At 37.0% G+C, this 19,625-nt stretch overlaps 1 protein-coding gene across 7 annotated transcripts in view; it reads left to right on the forward strand.

Moving 5' to 3' along the window:
• Nucleotides 1-16,446, forward strand: part of OXR1 (oxidation resistance 1) — a 279,502-nt gene extending 263,056 nt beyond the window's left edge. For 3 of the 7 annotated variants that reach the window (XM_067290410.1, XM_013954678.2, XM_067290413.1), the window contains 6 exons: nucleotides 1,299-1,379; nucleotides 4,482-4,607; nucleotides 5,718-5,870; nucleotides 12,963-13,058; nucleotides 13,411-13,484; nucleotides 14,253-16,445. In XM_067290410.1, the coding sequence (XP_067146511.1) occupies nucleotides 1,299-1,379; nucleotides 4,482-4,607; nucleotides 5,718-5,870; nucleotides 12,963-13,058; nucleotides 13,411-13,484; nucleotides 14,253-14,388 (666 nt within the window). In that variant the 3' untranslated portion in view covers nucleotides 14,389-16,445. Of the gene's footprint in view, nucleotides 1-1,298; nucleotides 1,380-1,673; nucleotides 1,706-4,481; nucleotides 4,608-5,717; nucleotides 5,871-12,962; nucleotides 13,059-13,410; nucleotides 13,485-14,051; nucleotides 14,123-14,252 lie in introns of those variants that run through there. The other 4 variants (XM_067290412.1, XM_067290409.1, XM_067290411.1 and 1 more) reach the window with 4 other exon arrangements.
• The last annotated feature ends 3,179 nt before the right edge of the window (nucleotides 16,447-19,625 follow it).

Raw genomic sequence — 19,625 nt, forward strand, 5'->3', positions numbered from 1 at the left:
GATGGGAAGAATATGTATGATGCAGTGAACTGCCATAGCAAAAAAAATGGGCGAGACCACAATATCACTTACATAATTGAAAGGAATAGTAATAAAGCTTTGGTTATAACTTCTTGACTCTGAGAATGCACAAACCAATATGATTTATAACAATTTTCTTTCTTGGGTTTTTAAGAGAATAGTTGGAAATGGTGCAAGTAAGTTGGGTGCTAGCAGCTTAGATTCTTCAGTAACAAAATTGGATGTCACAAGTATTCCTTTCTCCTTGCCTTGCAGTTGCATGGGGTAGAGTGAACCATCACTGCTCAAGAGCCAGTCATGCATGACTGTGGGCTCTGTACTCAGGACAGTGGCGAGTATCTGATCAAACTCCTTGTAGTAGGGGCAGGTAGATGGGGAGCTGCTGGACTTGTGGTTGTCTTCCTTTGCTCTGTGGTAGGCTCTCTGGAAGTTTTTAATATGCTCTTACTACACAGGACACTCATTTAATCTCCACCAGCTGTTTTAAGATGCTTTCATACAAATGATGATTTTGAGTCTCTCTCAAAATCACATTGTTTGCTATAGTTGCATCAAAATGACTGTTGTAGACCTTTAGCCAGCTTGTTGCACACCAGAGCAGCATGTTTCTGGCTAAAGGCTTTTTGGCTGTACACCTCCTGTCAAAATGGAGGTGGCATTTTGAATGAATGTGTGGACAGATGAGTAGCTCCTGATGCTTTGGAGGTAAACAAAAAGTACAGGCTGAGGGCATGGTGGGATGTTACTGGAGAGTTACTGAACTTTAGTTGTGCTACCTTGTCTCTAACAGTATCTTCATTGCTAAATAGAGGAGTTGGAACCTACTGAGAAGCCTGAGTTTTGCTTCTAATCTTTCCCTTTACCTAGGGAAACAAAACAGGTTCAAAGAATTCATTAATCTGACTGTAAGTTCTGAAAGGACTTTTGAGTGAAGGGTTTAGGTTAAGGCATGCAACTCATTTTGTTGATTTCTAATTTAGCATCATGATACTGGTAATTTTGAGCTCCTGTATCAGTTCAATGTTCACATTAGAGCAGTGAGAAGTATCAGACTGCTAGTGCTATTTGTGTTTACTTTGTAACTTTGCTGTGTCTACTAATCATAAGTCTAAAACCACCTACATGTGTGTTGTCCTTGCAGAAACAAACATCTTTTAAACACTTTGTTTTGTTACCATTGCACATTTTTCTTTCATTACTCTTCTCCACTTTTTCTTTCTTACCTTTTTACTTTTCAACTGTCAGTGGAATTATTGTCTTCCTGTCTCCATATTCAGGTAGTATCAGTGGCTGAGTATCACCGCAGGATCGATGCTCTAAATAGTGAAGAACTGCGCACACTCTGCAGACGTCTCCAGGTGCCCTCTTTGGTAGTTTAACCCCATCTCCAGAAAATTAAAACATCTTTTTTTGTAGTGTCTTGGATCAGGACAAGTCCCATGCTTGTTGGATTTGTCTTATTCACAGCACTACAAGAATCCAGCAGAAAATTCCGTTGTTTTGGATATAATCTATTGTGCAGTGCTGTGATGGAATGCAGTAATTTTATGACTAAATTATTACTTCAAGCTTTTTAAAATAGGAATTTTCTGTCAGAATTTAAAAGCTTGTTTTCAATACTGCTTGACTTTGTGTTTTAACTTCTACTTTAGACTGGTGTGTTGTATTAGATAGAAGCTTTCCTGAAAAGAATGCAAAACAGGTGATGAATCCAAAACTTTGTTACCTAGTTGCATGGGTGTTTAATTCTATATAGGAATCGTTCAGCAAGAATCTCTCAATATTTGACTAGTATGAAGCTTCACAGCTACTCTGTGGAATAGGTAAGTATTTTTCCCATTATACAAGCAGGTAACTGAAGGTAGCTTGACATGTCACAGCTCATATGAATGGAGCTGGTAGCGGAACTTCTTGTTCCAAAAACAGTACTCTAGCTCTGATTTTGAAGGCTTAGTGATATAGATTTAATCTGATATTTGCATTCTCTTTAGGTGTTTCTCAGTTCTTCGACATATATAAAACTTTGAATTGATGTGTACATCCTATGTACCTTAACAATGGAAAACATAGCTTAGCACTCCTTAGAAACAGTGAATTTTTTGTTTTCCCATAGTACTTGGCTGATGAAACAATAGGAAGTCTCAGTCTTGTTTTTTACTTTGATCTTGGCTTTTTCCCCACTCTAACTATATATAAGAATGTGTTTTCTGAGATTTTATTTCTGTTTTTTTTAATAATCAGTAATTAACTGCTTAAAAGTTGTGTAAGCAGTAAGACTGTGAATCAGTAACCAGCATGAACCCAAAAGCAGCACTTCAGCTTCTATAGGAAGAAAACAGATGTTCTGCAAAAAAGTTTCATTCACACTTGAAAACAAACAAACAAAAAAACCTGTTTCTGGCAAGTGGCAATGGAGAAACCTTGGATTTTTGAAATTCAATCCAAATAAACTTCTGTTGGGATGCCACAACCCAAGATTTAGGTTGACTTGAAAATCTGATGTATTGGGCTGAAATGCACAAACTCTGCGTGCTCTGGACTCTTTACTCTGAGGCCATTTGTGCCATTTGCAGTATTTGTAGTGTGGGCTACGTGGCAGCTACTAACAGTGAAAGCCCCTAGATTCTACCTACAAGTCAGTCTACATGGTGGATTGCCAAGGAGCCAACAGATCGAGCAGGAGATAACTCTGCAAGTTTTAAACCTACACAGCGTTCCATCACACAGATACGTTCCTCTCTCCTCTCCTACAAAGCAGTATTTTTCTAGAAGAAAGTTGTCCTACTGTAAGGAGGAAAAAAAAAGAGAGAATAATTTGGAACAAAAATACTTTTTGTGTGAGGCTCTTTAATCAGAATTGAAGAATAACATAGGGAATAAGCTTTCTGCTGTACTCTTGAACAGTGTTTAAGTTTTGTAGAGTTGAAGCACTAGTATATAATATCTGAGATTTTTAAGATGGAAAAGAATTGGGCTACCAAATGGCACATTTTGTAGATAGCACTTAACAATAGTTTATCTCATTGCAGAGGAGGCTCAGTGTATAAACATGTACAGTTTTCTGGTGATCTGGAAACTAGTGCATAGTTTCTGCTGGAAAAGTTTGTCATGTTGCATTCAAAAAAAAAAAAAGGAAGGCTTGAGCTTTTGCGTACTTGATGCTGACTTTAAGTGCACATTTTCTTGAGTTAAGAATTAATGTTGTAATTAAGCTATTGTATGAATAAAGTTTGACTTTATAATTCCATTTTTTTTTTTTTAGTAACAGGAGAATAATTTCTTTCTTAGTTCTTGAGGGTTTTGTTCAGGTGCCTGTCTCTGTTTAAATAGTTCTGTTTTCAGCTTAGCGTCTTGATATTTGCAGGATTCAGGCTTATTCTTTAGATGGTCTGTTTACCTTCAGTGAAATTTCATTTAGGCTGATAAATTATTCAGAATTACTCACTTTTATTTAGATTTTTTTTTTCCTTAGATATCTGAAAGTTGTTATAAGTCTTGCTGCAGTGGCTTAATTTGCTACCTTCCTCAGCTTTCTCTCCTACCCTTCTGTCAGATTTCAGTATCCTCACAGGAAAATTTAACTTATAGAAGGAAGAGGGTTTGGATCTCAGCTGGTCTAGTTCTCAGCATATGGCATTTTAACTTGAAAGTGCCAGTGAATGTGGCTTGAGGTAAGAAACTGCTGTGAACTGTGGTATCTGAGGAGTCTTGTGGCTTTTTCCTGCTTCCACTAAATGGTGATCTACAACAACTGAGTAGGTTGGACATATGGGGCAGATATTTTAAGCTACTACAGCAACAATCACTACTGCTTCCTTGCCAGCCCCCAAAACTCTCTATGCAGCATATTAGTGTTAGTGATGCTTTCCTCTCCCCACCCCTTTTAGCTGTCAATTTTTTCTTCTTTGCTAACCATGAGAACTCCAGCAGATTGATTCCCAGAGAAGCAGTGTTCCTAGGACTCCATTCAGGTGCTTTACTTGGAATACTTGACAGCAGGTTTTTCTAGATCAGCAGTAGAAATGTGCAAAGCGTCACAAATACTTTAAAAGTTACTGATTCAAAAACTAAGAAACTTCTATTTGGAAGTTTCTATGCCTTTTCTTTGTCTGTAGTTTTCTTTTAATTACATTTAATGTGAATACCATGTTAGTATTACAATGCGAGCGTTTTGTGCACTGCTCTCTGAAGAGCGTTTGAAGTCCTTCAGTGGTGTGTGAGGACTTGCGTGTTTTTAGCATAAAACCAGAGCTTTCTTCTGAGTGCGTATGTTTTTAGTATATTGTTGAGTAGCAGCTTGTTATTTGAAGCAATACAAATCTTCGTCAGAACAAACCTAATGGATTTTTTAACTTTCAAAGGAGTTTGTAAATTGGTAATTGCATGATTTTGAGCCTGCAAAGTAAACCTTCCCTGCAAATAGAATTGTGAATACTTACTTTCTTGTTCTTCTTTTGTAGATAACAACAAGAGAAGATACCAACTCAAAACAGGCAACAAATATTAAAACAGACCTGGAGCCTGAAGCATTCCGGCCAAATCTTAGTGATCCAAGTGAATTACTACAACCAGAACAAATTGAAAAGGTATTAAGTTATATATGGGGTTTTTTTTTAGTATTGTACCCTAACATATCACAAATGCTGCAAGTGTAGTGTAAAACATACCAAGTAATTTAGGAAGAATTTGTGATAGAAAATGCATAAGCCGAACATAATTCATAGACAAAATGTCTGCTTTTTTCCTCTACCATAACTTTCAATATTCTTACACCAACACTGTTCTGTCTTTGCCATTCTCATTCTCCCTTGACAACAACTCAGCTCTCGCAGTAGCTCTTGCTATCTAGTCCAAAGTCATCCCATTAAATATGTTTGTGGAAGGTTGAATTTGTTGGAAGTTTGGGGGATTTTATGTTTTTTTCGTTTGGTTTTTGGTTGAAGGCATTGGGATAGGAGAGCAAGCATCCTTTACTACTCTTCAGCTTGTTTCCTGTTGACTTTACTGGTCTAGCTCCCCAGTCCTGAGGCGTAGTATTGTTATGCAAAGAATAAATATGTGCTTTTAGTGCCTTCAGATAACTCTTTTAGAGACCTTACAAAACATGCATATACTTCAGTTGGTAAGTCATTCTTCTCCTGCAAATCAGTGGTAGAGGTGGGAAGAGAAACCTGCTTGAAATATCGGGGTAGAAAATACACATATGAGACCTGAGGGATGGCCTGAAGTTTTAAACTGTTTTGTCAGAATTCTGCAGAGTTGGAGCAGAATATTTTTATGGCTTCTTTCAGTATGCTAGTAATGCATACTGAAATTCAGTTATGGATCATACTAAATTTAACCAAAATCTCTAGTAAATGTATCTCAAAAACTTAAACCATTATGCAGAATGTGTATAAAAATACAGAAATAGCAGTAGTCCCCTCAACTCAAAAAGGGGGGAGATTTGGGGAGGGGGTATGAGGGTATATTTTTTGTTTTAACTTTAAGTAGCTGGCATATATGCTAGATCAGATACAAGTTGACACATTTCCTGGGGAACGGCAAGTTTTAACAAAATTTAAAAAGTGAAAGGAGCTTATCTTTTAAGGCTACTTGTAAAAGTCCAGAAGAACATAAACAGCCCTCATTTCTATGTAGTGCATACATGTAGGAAAAAGTATTTAATAAGAGCGTTGTCATTATCTTGTTAACAGCTCACAAAGTCTCTTCCACCACGGACCATTGGATATCCATGGACCCTTGTCTACAGTACTGCAAAGCATGGCATGAGCTTGAAGACTTTGTATCGAACTATGCTGGGATTAGACACACCTGTGTTGCTGGTTATCAAGGACAGTGATGGACAGGTAGGAAAATGGTTTGGGGCTGGGGACCCATCAAGAAAAAAAAATCTTCAAGAATCATAACTGAATAGCTGACACTTCAGTCCATCATAGGAGGAAAGAAAAATTGTGTCTATCAAGCTGTTTTCCCCCTTAATAGTTATGTACAGGCTTTTAAAAACCTGATTCACTGTTGAGGAACTCACTCGCACACTGCATTTTAAGGAAATACTTTAATGATACCACTTTACTGTCAGACTGTGTGAGTCCTAGAATGTCCAGTTATTGAATTTAATTTTAATTTTTTAATGCACTTAAAGCATGAGAAATATAGTATCTAAAATCTCTAATACCAGAGGATCATTTTGTGTTGGAAAGTCTTTTGCCAGCTGCTGTTGGTGCTTCTTGGTGCATTCAGTCACTGCAGCCAATATTCCTTCCATTCAAGAGCTGTGGAGTTGTTTCTGCATAATGAAGCTATTTGTTCCTTAAGTCTCTGTAGGCATGCTGTAGTCTGCTTCTGACTGGGATGTAAAGTCTAGAAAGTGGACCACATCTTGCAGTTTGAGTAGCAAAGATCCTCTACGGAGAATTCTGTAAAGATGAATGTTAGAGGCAGCATGAGGCTTTGGCTCTTCCTTTCTTCCTGAATGTCCTGTGCTATCTTATGGAAGTAAGTTACTGCTATCATCAAGAACAGACAGAACCACTGAAAAAATCTATAGCTTTTACTTATCTATCCTCCTTTGGTAACCACTATTTTTATTTTCAGGAATGCTTCCTGAGGTATGCTTCCTCATATCTGCTTATCTGGCACAGGAAGAAAATGTCCCTTCTCTAATAGGGCTGTCTTGTCAACAACATATAGTCTTGTCCTGTTGTTGAAGGACTACAAAGTATTTTGGATGATCTGCCTTATATTATGTTCAAAAAGTATCATAATTGCTAAACTAAAAAATTTGTAGATATGTCATAATTTTTTGTGAACTAAACTGTGACAAATCTCCTCAACTTACAGGCTAACATCCAGAAATGTATGAAAGCATTCCTTGGGTCACCAAGCCACCTGAATTTGCACCTTTCACAGCATAAGACAGATTTTACCCAGCCTCCATACAAGACTGGGTAAAATCTGTGTGTATGAGCAAGCAATGTACAGTATAGAAGAAAAGGGTCTGACAAGTTGTACATGCAGTACTTCACCAATTAGGAGTGATATTTTCCATAGTTTTGTTTATCAAGATGTTAATAAGAGATATCTCTGCATTTGACAGCAGAAAACTAACTTTACACTGCCTTTGGATTCGAAACCTATGAAAACTCAGTGTAGAGCCTTTCTCTTCTTGATGCAAGGATCTACAGTCATGAAAAATGAGACAGTGGGACAGTGGTAGCCTATTAAGCCCTCTGACAGTGATTAAGCAGGGCCATACACTTTAAGAAGCTACTGGTTTTAGAAATCTGTTAATTCATCTGTAATATCCTCCACGTTCCTGGTAGATAGTCATATAAAACTGCCTTTCTATGAAAAAGAAGCCGAATACTTTTTTTCTACAGGAGAGTGTATTCAGAAATAGTTCTTTTGCAGCATGCTGAGACACTAAATGCTGTTTATTTCCCTCTAGAATGCATCTTAGGGGACACCAGGTGTTGTCTGTTCAGATTTTGTGCTCCAAAATCACTACCTATTTTCTAAGTCATCTAGCTCAGAGGAGACCCCAAATGAAATTATGCCTTTCTGAAGAACAACAAAATTATGACCAAGTAGTGCCTTGCCATTTGCTGAGAATACCACCTCAGTTACTGGTCACGCTCCTTGTTCTGCATACTCTATAGCTTCTGTATTTTTGAAAGATACCATTCATGTCTTCTCAGTTGAGGTGCCTTTCCTTTGAACTAGAATTGATTCACTGTACCACCTCCTCTGAGACCCTGTTAGTGTTTAGGAGGAGGTTTTTTATCTGATGTTGACAATAAGTTGAGGAGTAAAGAAAACATACCTTGTAACTTGTCTTTCTAATACAGTTCTCTAAAGATCAAGGTGGCTGTTAAGACTCGCCCTATTTTTTTTTGTCCCAAATTTTCTCTAATCTTTTATTTGTTTATTTAATCACCTGACCATTCTAGTCAAATACCTGTCAAAGAGGCAGCCAAACCACTTGGTTTTCACAGACTGAAGCTTTATATGAAAGCTGAACATTATCTAGTTGAAGGTTGGAATCTGAAGCCACCTAAATTGTGTGTTATATTAGTTTTAGCAGTTCTTTTAATAAAGGTGCCTAAGAAATCTGTAGGTCTCTACACAACAATTGGCATGGATTGGTTATGCATATATTTATGTGCTTTTGCTAGTGAAGACTGTCTACTCTGACAGCCATTTTAAAACTTAAAAAGAACATTAAAGCCTATTTCCTGAACAGGAGTCACAAAACAAGTGTTGTTTCTAGAAGTGGAATTCATGCACTTAACCACCCAAGACTGTATAGTTTTATAGTAAATTATTTTTTGGAGTGCATTATGTTTATTGGAAAAGAGTAAGACATGCAGCTTAAAACTATGGAGTTTTAGGGATCCACCCCAACAACAAACCAGAACAATTAAATCTCATGCAGAATCCATGTAGACTCACTTCTTGGAGGATTACAGTTTGTTGGGAAACAAATTGCCCTGTTGCATTACAGCCCAATTCTTTCCATGTTGCTTCTAGAAGCAATGTGATCTTCTCAAGACCCATATTTGCTGATGGAAGTGTGCCAAATGTGGATGTAGAAAGGCTGTGGAATTATCATCCTTGGAGATACTCAAAGCTTGACTGGACAAGGCCCTGAGCCAACTCAACGTAACTTCAGAAATAGTCCTCTTTTGAGCAGGGAATTGTACAAGAGACATATCTTAGGTCTTTTACAACCCATGTTTTTGTATGATTCTAAATAAAGTATTCATGTATATGCGTATACATAAAGCAAGCTTCAGGTCTGTTTTAAGTAAAAACCTGTGAGTTTTCTATACAGTTTTGATGTACTAGCTTTTTTCACCTGTGCACAAATCACAGCTATGAGATGATCTGGGACAAACACTGAAATGAAACAATTTTTTTTACACAGACATGGCATGTTCAAATAGCTGAACAAAGATAGATTAGGATTGGCACAATTCTATACTTTGTTTTACCAGAAGGTAAATCCCGGGCAAGGAATGCTTATTGTTCATGAAATCTGATACCTACTTCATGGCTGGATGTAATATCAATCCTGAGAGTATTAATCTGAACTAAGGTGTGTCTTAGCTACCCAAATGAAGCTATCAGAGTTGTTCAAGGAATAACTTGAGCCCTTAAAGGAAGTTAATATCCAGAGACTCTGGTAATTTGAAGCAGGATTCTACTTAAATGTACTTACCTGCATACAATAAGCACGGTCTAAGATCACAGCATCTCTGACAGAAAGAAACTACACCAGGTTTCTGAAGAAACTATTTTCCCAAACACTTGAAAGCACACAAAGGGAAAGAATGTCACATCTATTCTGCTTTTTAGAAACTTTTTTATAAACCAGTCCATTAGTGGATTTTGTAGAGACTACATGTGCAAAGGTAAACTATGTTTTTAGTTGTAAAAAAAAATAATGATATGGGTAGGGGGTTCTGCACAACTTCAGTAGGAGACAGAATAGATGTCAATAATTACACTTTATTTCTGATTTTTTTTCATCTTTAACCATAAATGTTAGTTAGCTGTACAGCTAATAATGGTAAAAATGAAATGCTTTCTTGGAGTACAAGTTGTATCGGTGCAGAAAATGTACACGTAATTCTGCATGAAATTAAAGCTGTAGATATAGTTGTATTTTGTGACACTGAAGTAATCAAAGCCCTGAAAGAATGTTAAGTTACTGAACAAATCTATTGATAGAAGCTTGAGGATTAGGATAATCAAATATCTAATAAATAAGGCTTGTCTTTGATATTTGGTCAGTGGGACCTGTGGTACAACCCAAAGTCTCTGGAAGAGAATGAACCAATAATGCTTTTAAGTCCTGATGGAAGACCTGTTTCTATAATGAAGTAATTAAGTTGTAAAAAGCCATTAGCCAAAACTAAAGCCTGTATAGAAGAATGCCTCTTCCCAACCTTTACTCATAGAGGGTTTTCAGTAAGACCTAAACCACCAGCTTTGAATAATTGACTATCACCAATTTAAAATGTTATTTTCTGATCTGAATTGCTTTCTGTGAAATCTTCTCACTTAAGACAAATTTCAACTGAGCCAAGCATATTTTTAGGAAAAGGATTTAGAGTTAATATTCTTTCTAGTAAGACAACTATTGCTTCTCTTGATTTAAATCTGAAATCAGATGACAGTCTGAACTATTTTGTCTGTAACTTAATTTTGGAGTTCTTCACAAATTGCAGGGAGAGAGAACATTTTTGAATGTCTTTGCAGCATGAGACTGAAGGACTGTGATGATTTATTAAGTCAGGCGACAGTGCTGATTTCCTACTAAAGTCGAATAACAGTTTCCAGATCTATTTAGTTCCTAATTTCGTTTTCTTCTTTTCTTTCTACTTTGTTATTCTAATAAGCATTTCCCCAGGTATCCTGCCAGAATTGAGAGATATGGACTTCTCTAATCTTTGGGGTTTTTGTTTGTTTAAATACAAGATCATTTAATGTTCTGACCATGATTTGCTAGATACTGTGTTGGACATTATTCTTGGTGAACTCTCTGTTGAACTTTCTCTGACCCTGGAGGCTATAACTGGCAATGAGTTGGAAAGAAATAAGTGTATGCAGCTGTAGGTCTTAATAGTATTTGGGACTGACTTCAAGCCTACCATTAAAAATTAAAAAAAAAAAACATCCTGAAAAGTAACAGGAAAACAAGCATCTTCAAAGAATTTCTTCATTTTGGTCTGGTTTCCCAAGAAAATATAAGTGGTAGTTTGCTGCATCTGTTAAGCCTGTTTGTTTGTTATCCTGCTCTAATACTGACAAAGAAGTGTCTCGACAGTACACGTCCTTATGCCTGCAATGGAATAAAAATGTCTAGGCGGATTACTGGAGTCATTGAACACATAGGGACAAATACTGTCGAGACATTTCTTTTCATCAAAGTTCATGGAACTTCAAGCTTTTAGACTGATTTTGAAACTTATGCGTCTCTGACAAGGTGATGAAATGATAAAGTACTACAGTCAGCTGAAGTTAATCACTTTTCAAAGTAATTTAAAAAAAATTCCTACAAAGAATCTCATTTTGGAGTAAAAATATTGTATTTATGCACAAGTATGCACCAAGGTAGCTCTATTCCTTCCTACAAGTGAAGGAACAGTGTATACATGTGTATAAAATACCTTTATTTGAACAGTGCTTTTCAGTTTAATGATGTTGTGTTTTTAATAAATGAATTATTCTGAAATATTAAAAACAGCCTCTTCAGTTGTTATGGCTTAAAGAAAGTTTAGTATGCAAACCCTACCTCTGTTTCTCTCCAATGTAGTATTCCTTGCATCTCTTTTTAACAGTGGAGTCTCTACACTGGCTTTTAAAATATGCAGGGCATATTTTACACCTGCACCTGTGAGGAAATTGTTTTCTTTCAGAGTGCATACTCTTTTCAAAATGATGAAAAGTTTATTTCCAAGAACCAGTGTTTGACTTCAACAGAGGTTTTGAAAACATCTGCTATTGACATGATTGCACCTAGTTAGACTTAAGACTGTCTGTGCATTATCAGGATGTTTAGATTATCAGGGATAATTTTCTTAAAAGAATAGCAAATTATGTCTCCTAACTAGTCAGTGGAAGACTTGGAAGGCGGGAGGAAGGGGAGGGTGATTTGTTTCATAATGAGCAGTGTGTGTATGGTGTAGTGGTTTGGTGTGTCGTCCCCCCCCGGAGTAAAGGACTTTCTGGACCACCTAAACCTGAGAAATAAGGAATTTTCTAATACTGGTTGTTCTGAGCTGGTAACTTTTTGCTGTTGAAGTTGATATATGGCTGTCAAACATCTGATAAAATCCTCTAGTTCCTGGTCTGAAACTTGTGACTTTAGTTCTGACACACCTGGTTTTGTATTTTTTATAGGTACTGTAGAGCTGATCAGGTAAATGGAAAACCTACAGCTTTCTTAGGATGCGCAAAAGAAAAGTTTCTACCTTATCCTGAACATAATTAAAGTCAGGACGGTAGCTTTAATGTCTCACTCGTCAGTCTCGTTCTTCTGCTTCTGGGAGACTCACTGTTCAGTGTGAATAAAAACACAAAAACTTCCATTCCTTTGCCCCCGCCTTGTATATAACATGCAAATGAGAGTGAGTGCTAGTGGTCTGCTTTTGCATTTACATCTGCTCTAGTCTTGTAGATGTGGAAATATGTTTCCTACTAGGAACAGAAATACTGACTTTTGTTTGTGTTTCACAGCATATGCTTGGTTCGGCATAATAATGTAGGTTTTTTGGGGTTATTCTACTTCCTGAGAAATGGATACTGCTTTAATCAGATTTAAAAATCCAGTAATCTGTTCTCAGACCTCTTTAACTACTCATGCAATGTTCTTATTACTGAACATCATAAATCCTCTGACTACCCACAAAGGGTTAGTTGAAGTCAGGTCTGTTTTAAGACAGGATAGCTGTACTTACCTGTTATTTGGAGTGGAATGAATAAATTGCAAGAAAAATCACAACTCAGTTACAGCTAGGAACTCACTGAAAAGTAGCCTAGTTCAAGGAATCATGGTGACTGGAACGTGAATGACTGAGAAGGAGGTGCATAAGAAGCAGAACCTTTTGGATCCGTAATTTTAAAAATACGTACATTGTTTTTGAGAACTTCTTGAGCTTAGGTTTTTATTCTGGTATTTTTCGTTTGTGTATTTAGTGAAGGATCATTCTCTCTCATTCAGTTTATTGTACCACAAGACATCAAACTATCTTAATGCAGTCAGAAGTGTGATACCGTGTAAGGCTTATAATCCTGTAGTAAGATTCCAAAGCTGGCACCATTTGCAAGCTGACTGATAGTAACTGACATGCAATCATTAGAGATTTGCAGATGGTGTGTAGCTTACTTTTTTTTCTTTTTAAATATTTTGTTTTGCATATTTTTGCTTACAGATTTTTGGTGCACTAGCATCTGAACCATTTAAAGTGAGTGATGGCTTTTATGGCACCGGGGAGACCTTTCTTTTTACATTCTCTCCAGACTTTGAGGTAAGGCGTTAAAATTTGGTGGGTTTGACTTTCTTTTTTTCTCCATGTGTTATCTCTTAATTTACCCACTATTAGACTTATTCAAATAGTATCTAAATTCTAAGAATTGTCCCAAAAAGTATGTGATCATACTAGCTTTTCACAGAATCACTGTAAATAGGTAGGGTTTGCATAGTGAAAAGCTTCAGTACAATGAAAGTCAGGTGGAATAAGTCCCCCCTCCCCCCCTTCCCCCTGCCATTCTAAATTCTGCTCAATTTCCATGTTAGGAAAAGTAAGTCTAACTCACAATTATGTCTTTACCCAAACCAAAATTTTAGATATTTTAACTTGCTAGTCTGTTTTTCATTAGGTTTTCAAATGGACGGGAGACAACATGTTCTTCATCAAAGGCGACATGGACTCCCTTGCTTTTGGTGGAGGAGGGTAAGTCATAATTTTTATTCTTTGTTATGGAGAGTCTGTTACAAGTGACTGTGCATGTGTTTATATACACACCCACCTTTAAAAAGAAAATATGGAATTGACTTCAATTTCAAATTCAGTGTCTCAGCCAAGAAGGAAAAGGTTTAGTATCAGCCATACATTTAGTTTCTTAATAGATTCAGGTGACTTATGCAAAGAGGTTTTTATCTTCAGCATAGTGTGGTATCCAGTTTCAACCCTGAAAGATCATGATGCCTTGCACGCTCTACTTGCATGTTTATCTTGGTATATGCAGAATGGACACGATACTTATGTTTCTGATAGTATGTAAACATGAAAATTATACACAACTAGAGGCTTGAATTGAAATTGTATCATCCCAAAACATGCTAGTCTCTTCAGAAGTCATGTTCTCACCCCTTTTTTTCCCCATGAGTACACAAGCCTCTAGGATCTTCCCTGTTCATCATCATCATTCTTCTCACACAGGGGAGTACTGTTATACCTTTGTTTGTGGAAATTGAAAGGGCTAAAAACTTAGGAATTGGGTTATTTTTTTTATTTCAGAATATCTAAAGAAAATATTTCTAAATGAAGAAAAAACTCTTTACAGCTTTGAATATACCAAGAGCTATGAGGTACTTGTGCTGAAAAAGAGAATTCTGTGATTCTTCCAGTCTTCTAGAATTTTCTGAATGAAAAATACATTTATTAGTTTAATGTTAACTTACTCAATCGTTTTGCTTTAATAAATTGTCTGTTTTGCAGAGGGGAATTTGCTCTTTGGCTCGATGGGGATCTCTACCATGGAAGAAGTCATTCATGTAAAACATTTGGGAATCACACGCTTTCTAAGCGAGAAGACTTCATTATTCAAGACATAGAAATTTGGGCTTTTGAATGAGTATATAACTATTTCTGCAGGGTATTGTCCCAAGCCTGACACGAATCAGTGCAGCTCACAAATCCTGAGGAGCAATATAACATGCTGTTCTACTTTTTTTGTTTGTTTGCTTTCTTTTTTCTGTGTGGCCATTTAACTATAATTTTGAAATAGCAGACTTTATGTTCTCGCATCTGTAATATATGGTCCTAGTTTTTCTAAGCTGTAGACACTCTTAAGAAGTATAAACCATATGGACTAAAAATGAACATTAGTTGCTTTGAACCTTGCAGCCTACAAAATTTTCTCACCCTCTCTACAGCTGCCTCCCAAGTTTCCCACACACCTTTCTTCAATCCTGCCAGGGGGCTGCTTCATTGAATATAGGCTATTATTTTTGTATTCAAATTATATCTATGAATGAAGCTGCCCTCTATGAACCTACATAAGAAGAAAGCTGTGTGTGGGTATTGCAGAGATTGGTCTGGACCAATGATGGATAAATTCATATGGTGCCACAACTAGATAAGAAGCCTAGCATTCCTTCTTAACACATATCAGTATGCATATGGTCAAGTTAGAAGATATATCCAAAGTCAACAGTGCCACTTGTCTTGTTTATTGTTCATGTTTAGAAAAAAGTCAGTTAAACAATGCAGTAAGTGTTCTAGCTGCATGCTGATTGCATTAAAGAGTGTTTTGCACATGCTGTTAATGATCTACAGGTTTGGGACAAATGCTGACAATATTGAGCTACCTGGCAAGGACTTATAAAATAGCAAGGGAATGTAAGAATGTGACAGTTCCACAAATTTAAAAGGCTAAAGCAAGTAAAACTCGAACAATTTGTAGCTATAGTAGGGCATTAAAAATACAAAGATTATGAAACAGATGCATCTTTCTTCAACATAGTGTCAGATATATACTGTTATACTGTTGTAGCTGTGTAGCACATCAATTCCAAGAATATAGCTTATTCCTGTCCAAAGAAAAAATAGTTGTGATGTTTTGAGTGGATCTATGTTGTAAATTTACAGTTAGCACCAGCTCTGATTAAAATGAGATAATGTACTATAGGTAGACAACATTGTAATTCCGTAGACTTGTGGAATATGCAAACTTACTGTCATGTGACCTCAAGAAAATGACAGGCTAGAATACAGTTCCAGTAGCTCTTGTCCACTTTCATAGGAAATTGATAAGCCATTGTGGCAATAACAGCTCAACAAAACTGTTTGTTTCAAAGCTTCTATTCTATGTTCTGCAAAAACAACAACAAAAAAATTGCTGTTAAGTGTGACAGTGACTGACTTTGTGCTGAAATTTCAGCTATTTCAGATGAACATTGTATATTATTTTGTAAATTAATGTTTAAAGTAGTTTTGTTATTATAGAAAAGTATTGATTGACGGGTTGCTTATAGCACTTTAAATTATTCTAGAAATGGAATAAAAGCCAAATGGGTTGGCTTAAGTAAATGTAGTTGTATATTTCAAAATATTTAGATCTTGGAAAAGTTTTAAAAACTTATTTGAAGAAGGCCTACTGCTATGGTAATGAAAAAGGGCAAATGTTTCATCTATAATATGCTAATGCTCAATATGAATAGAAATACAGGGCTTTGTTTCCTGTCTCTGTAGCTCTTTACCCTTATTAGAACTTAGTATAATGTGTAGACTAAATGTTTATAAAATAAGGAACTGTAAATAAGTTAAAATGGCTCTTCTCCCCTTTGGTCTTCCACAGCAGTATTATTGTCTTTGTGGAGTTAAGACTGATTATTACAAAAAGAAAATCCTGTAACGGATTTTAAGTACTATAAGGTCATAGTGATGTATAGCAAATAAATCTAAATATATGTAAAAATAAACTGGATTTGGAGTTTATTTAGAAGCACAAATATAGATTATTGCTGTTACTAAAATAACTTCAATGAATATGCGGATCTGTTTGCTCCTCATTCAGTGCTGGTCATCACTGACTTTCTTGATATGTGATAGGTACTTACAAAACAGCTGGAAAATTTCTCTAAAGAGAAAGTGGAAAAAAGGGAGAACAAAAAAAAGCAAGAGACCTGGGTTTTGTTTAATTGGGCTTATGTGCTTGTTTTGACTGCCTTTCCCCTCTTCCTAGTAACATCAAAAGATAAACTGCTAGTAATAGCATATTGAAATGTGATTGAGCTTCAGAATTTCCTTGGTCTTGCTTTGTCTAACATACATGAATAATTAGCAATGTACACATTTTTAAAAGTCGGAAAATCCATCAAAATCAGATACTGCTTAAGTTCTACCTCCTCCTTCCCCCTGTCCAAGTAAAGAACCAGAACATTCAATCAGCTGTTGCTCAAATGCACAATTAGAAGATGCCCAGATAATATAGTGAGTAGAATGTAACAGAGAACACTATATTGTTTTAGTGTAAAACTCATATACTCTACCCGATCAGAGTTCATTCTGAACTCTTCCTTTCAGAAATTGCATATTACACTTGGCTTGGTTTGTCTGCTTCAGCTTTTGGACTATACTTGTTTCTCAGATTCTAACTGTAGAAATGATAGATTTTATTTCAACATAAATACTTAGATTAATTGAAAGAGTAGATACTATGGTTGTAGTGTGTGTGTGTGTGTATAACAAGCTTTTCAGTCAAGTATTTAACATCAAGGTGGAGCTCTTCCAATGAGGAGTATACTCATTTCAGCTCAGGAAAATTTCCAACCATTAAGATTTGTGTATACATTGAGGGGACCAGTTGATACCCTAGAGAGTACAGCTACTGTTCAGAGGAATCTTGACAAGCTGATGGAAAGAGATCCAGAAACAGGCTGAGCTAGACTAGCTCTGCACAGTCTAGCTCTAGCTAGACTGGCTAGAAAGAAGCTCTGCAGAAGGTCCTTACCAAGAGGTGGGATCCTGATGAACAAGCTGAACATGGCTGCAGCATGCCCTTGTGATGATCAAAGCCAACCGCCTACTGGTCTACAGCAGAAAATAAAAGCAGGTTGAGGGGAGGTGGTTTCTCCTCTCTTTGAGGTTAGTGAGCCTTCATCAGGAGTATTGTGTCCAGTTTGCACCTAATACAAGGGAGATACTGGCAAACTGGTGCAAGTCCAGAGGAGGACCGCTGAGATGATTGGAGGACTGGAGCATGCATCATACAAGAAAAGTCTAGGTTTGTTTAGCCTGGAAGGAATAAAATTAGAGGAGGTTCTAGCTGCTGTTTCCAAAGGCATAATGGGGGTTGAAGACTAGATGAAACTAGGATCTTCTTGGAAGTGTGCAGCAAAAGGATGAGAGACAACATCCACAAGCTGCAGCAAGGGAAATTCCAACTAGACAAAAGGAGATTTTACTCAGTGATGGCAGGTAGACCCTGGAGCAGGTTTCCCAAAGGGGCTGTAGAATCTTCATCTGTGGAGCTTTCCAAACTTAACAGGGCAAGTTTCTGAGCAACTCTAAATTTAGCCCTGCTTCGAACAGGGAGTTGAACTAGGTCATCTTACAGTGTCCTCCAACCTGAGTTATTCTGTGGTTCTTTGAGTTTTCCCTGAAAAATCCACCTTGCAGGATGTATCAGTCAGTCCATCAAGAAGATGGAGCCTTCTCTTAAAACTGCCTTTGGTATTGCATGCTTCCGACTCCTTATCTTGCCCTTCTACTGATAATTCAGATCTGTGGTTGAATCAAATTAGTACTTATTTAATGTATAGTTTTGTTACTCTTGGTATAAAATGACTGTCTTCAGTATGGTTTCATTATTATCACATCTACCATATCATTTACCATATCACCATCTGCCATTACCACATCTAAGCAAGAGAGGAGTGTTTCTCCACTTAGAGAAATTATAATTTCTTGTTAATGTGCTTCTTCTGGAAAGAGCTTAACAATATGACAGTTTTTCTGTGTGTGAGTAGAAAAAATGTAGAAGTGGGAGATTCTTATATGATGTTGCATAAGTTTGTTGATGTTGATTGCATTGGGATGGATATGGATGCAGGAGGCCTAGAACGTTACCTGCAGTGAGCTATAGATTCATGCTGTGCAGCAGTGATTGCGTTGTCATACTGGTGATATAAGGATATAAAGGCAAGGAGAGATTTGAAGAGGGCTTGAAAGCTAGTTCCCACCACCACCACCGCTATCAATTGATCTAATGTTACCTTTCTCTACAGATACAATATTGTTTTTATTCTATATGGTAAGTACAAATGCACATACATCTGGATGTTCTGATATGCAAAAGGCATCAGTTACATGAAATGTTGAGATTAAAAAGGAAAAGTAGGATGTCAGTGATCATTTCTGTTGCTGAATGTGTTTGAATAAAACAGTAGCAGAAGTTCAGTTTTCTCTGCTATGTTCCACAGTGGATAAAACACAGGAAAGTTCCCTGTCTCCTGTGTCACTGTGAATTACAGTGCAGCTGAGAAGCCTGCCCTGCAGCTGAGCCTGTCCTTGCCTCTTCTGCCTCCAGCGTTCATTGTGCATTGTATTAAACTGTTAAAACATAGGCTTGTCTGCATTTACTTCTGGTAGGCTTACAGGAGTCTGCAAAAAAGTCAAATGTCTGTAATCGAATGCTCTCAAATGTTTAAGTAAACTAAACTTTTGCGAGTCTCAACTTAGGTGCAGATATGCCTCAATTTCAGATACTAAGACTGGAATAGGAGCATTTATCTCCTCCAGAGTAAATACTGAACTTCCCCATAATGATGCTGGAGGAAGATGGCCGTGTGTGAGAAGGCCAGCAGCTTATTCAGCACTGTCAGGTGTCAGAGACCTCTGTCTGCTTGTGGCCCAGTCAGCCCAGCAGTTTTTTGTCAGTAGGCGTGCAATGATGCAGAAGTGGCCCTTGTATGAACAAAAGTTAGTGGTAACAATTGCTGCCTTCCTTTTGCATAACTGTTTCATCATTAGATGGAAGCTAGTGGAAGATACCAAAGAGACAGCGCTCCAAATTCCATGTTCCTGCCAAAACAGGTAGGGAGAAGTGAAAAGTGGCTTACCCTACGGTTGCTATGGGCTAATTTGTATATATGCATATGGCCAAAGACGACAAGCTAGGAAGGTGGAGTTAAAATAACACTGAAAAATATGTTGCCTTATAAGAGGATGAGAATTCTTGTGAGCAGAAATGTAAGATAATTTAGTTAAAACTTCACTGCCTTTAGAATGTTATTCTTTGTTCAGGTTTTTAGCATGAGAAGTGTTTCACTTCATTGTACACTATCTTCTGCTCTGAACAGAAATCAT

Source organism: Apteryx mantelli, chromosome 2 (genome assembly GCF_036417845.1).
Source record: "Apteryx mantelli isolate bAptMan1 chromosome 2, bAptMan1.hap1, whole genome shotgun sequence".
Classification (NCBI taxonomy): domain Eukaryota; kingdom Metazoa; phylum Chordata; class Aves; order Apterygiformes; family Apterygidae; genus Apteryx; species Apteryx mantelli.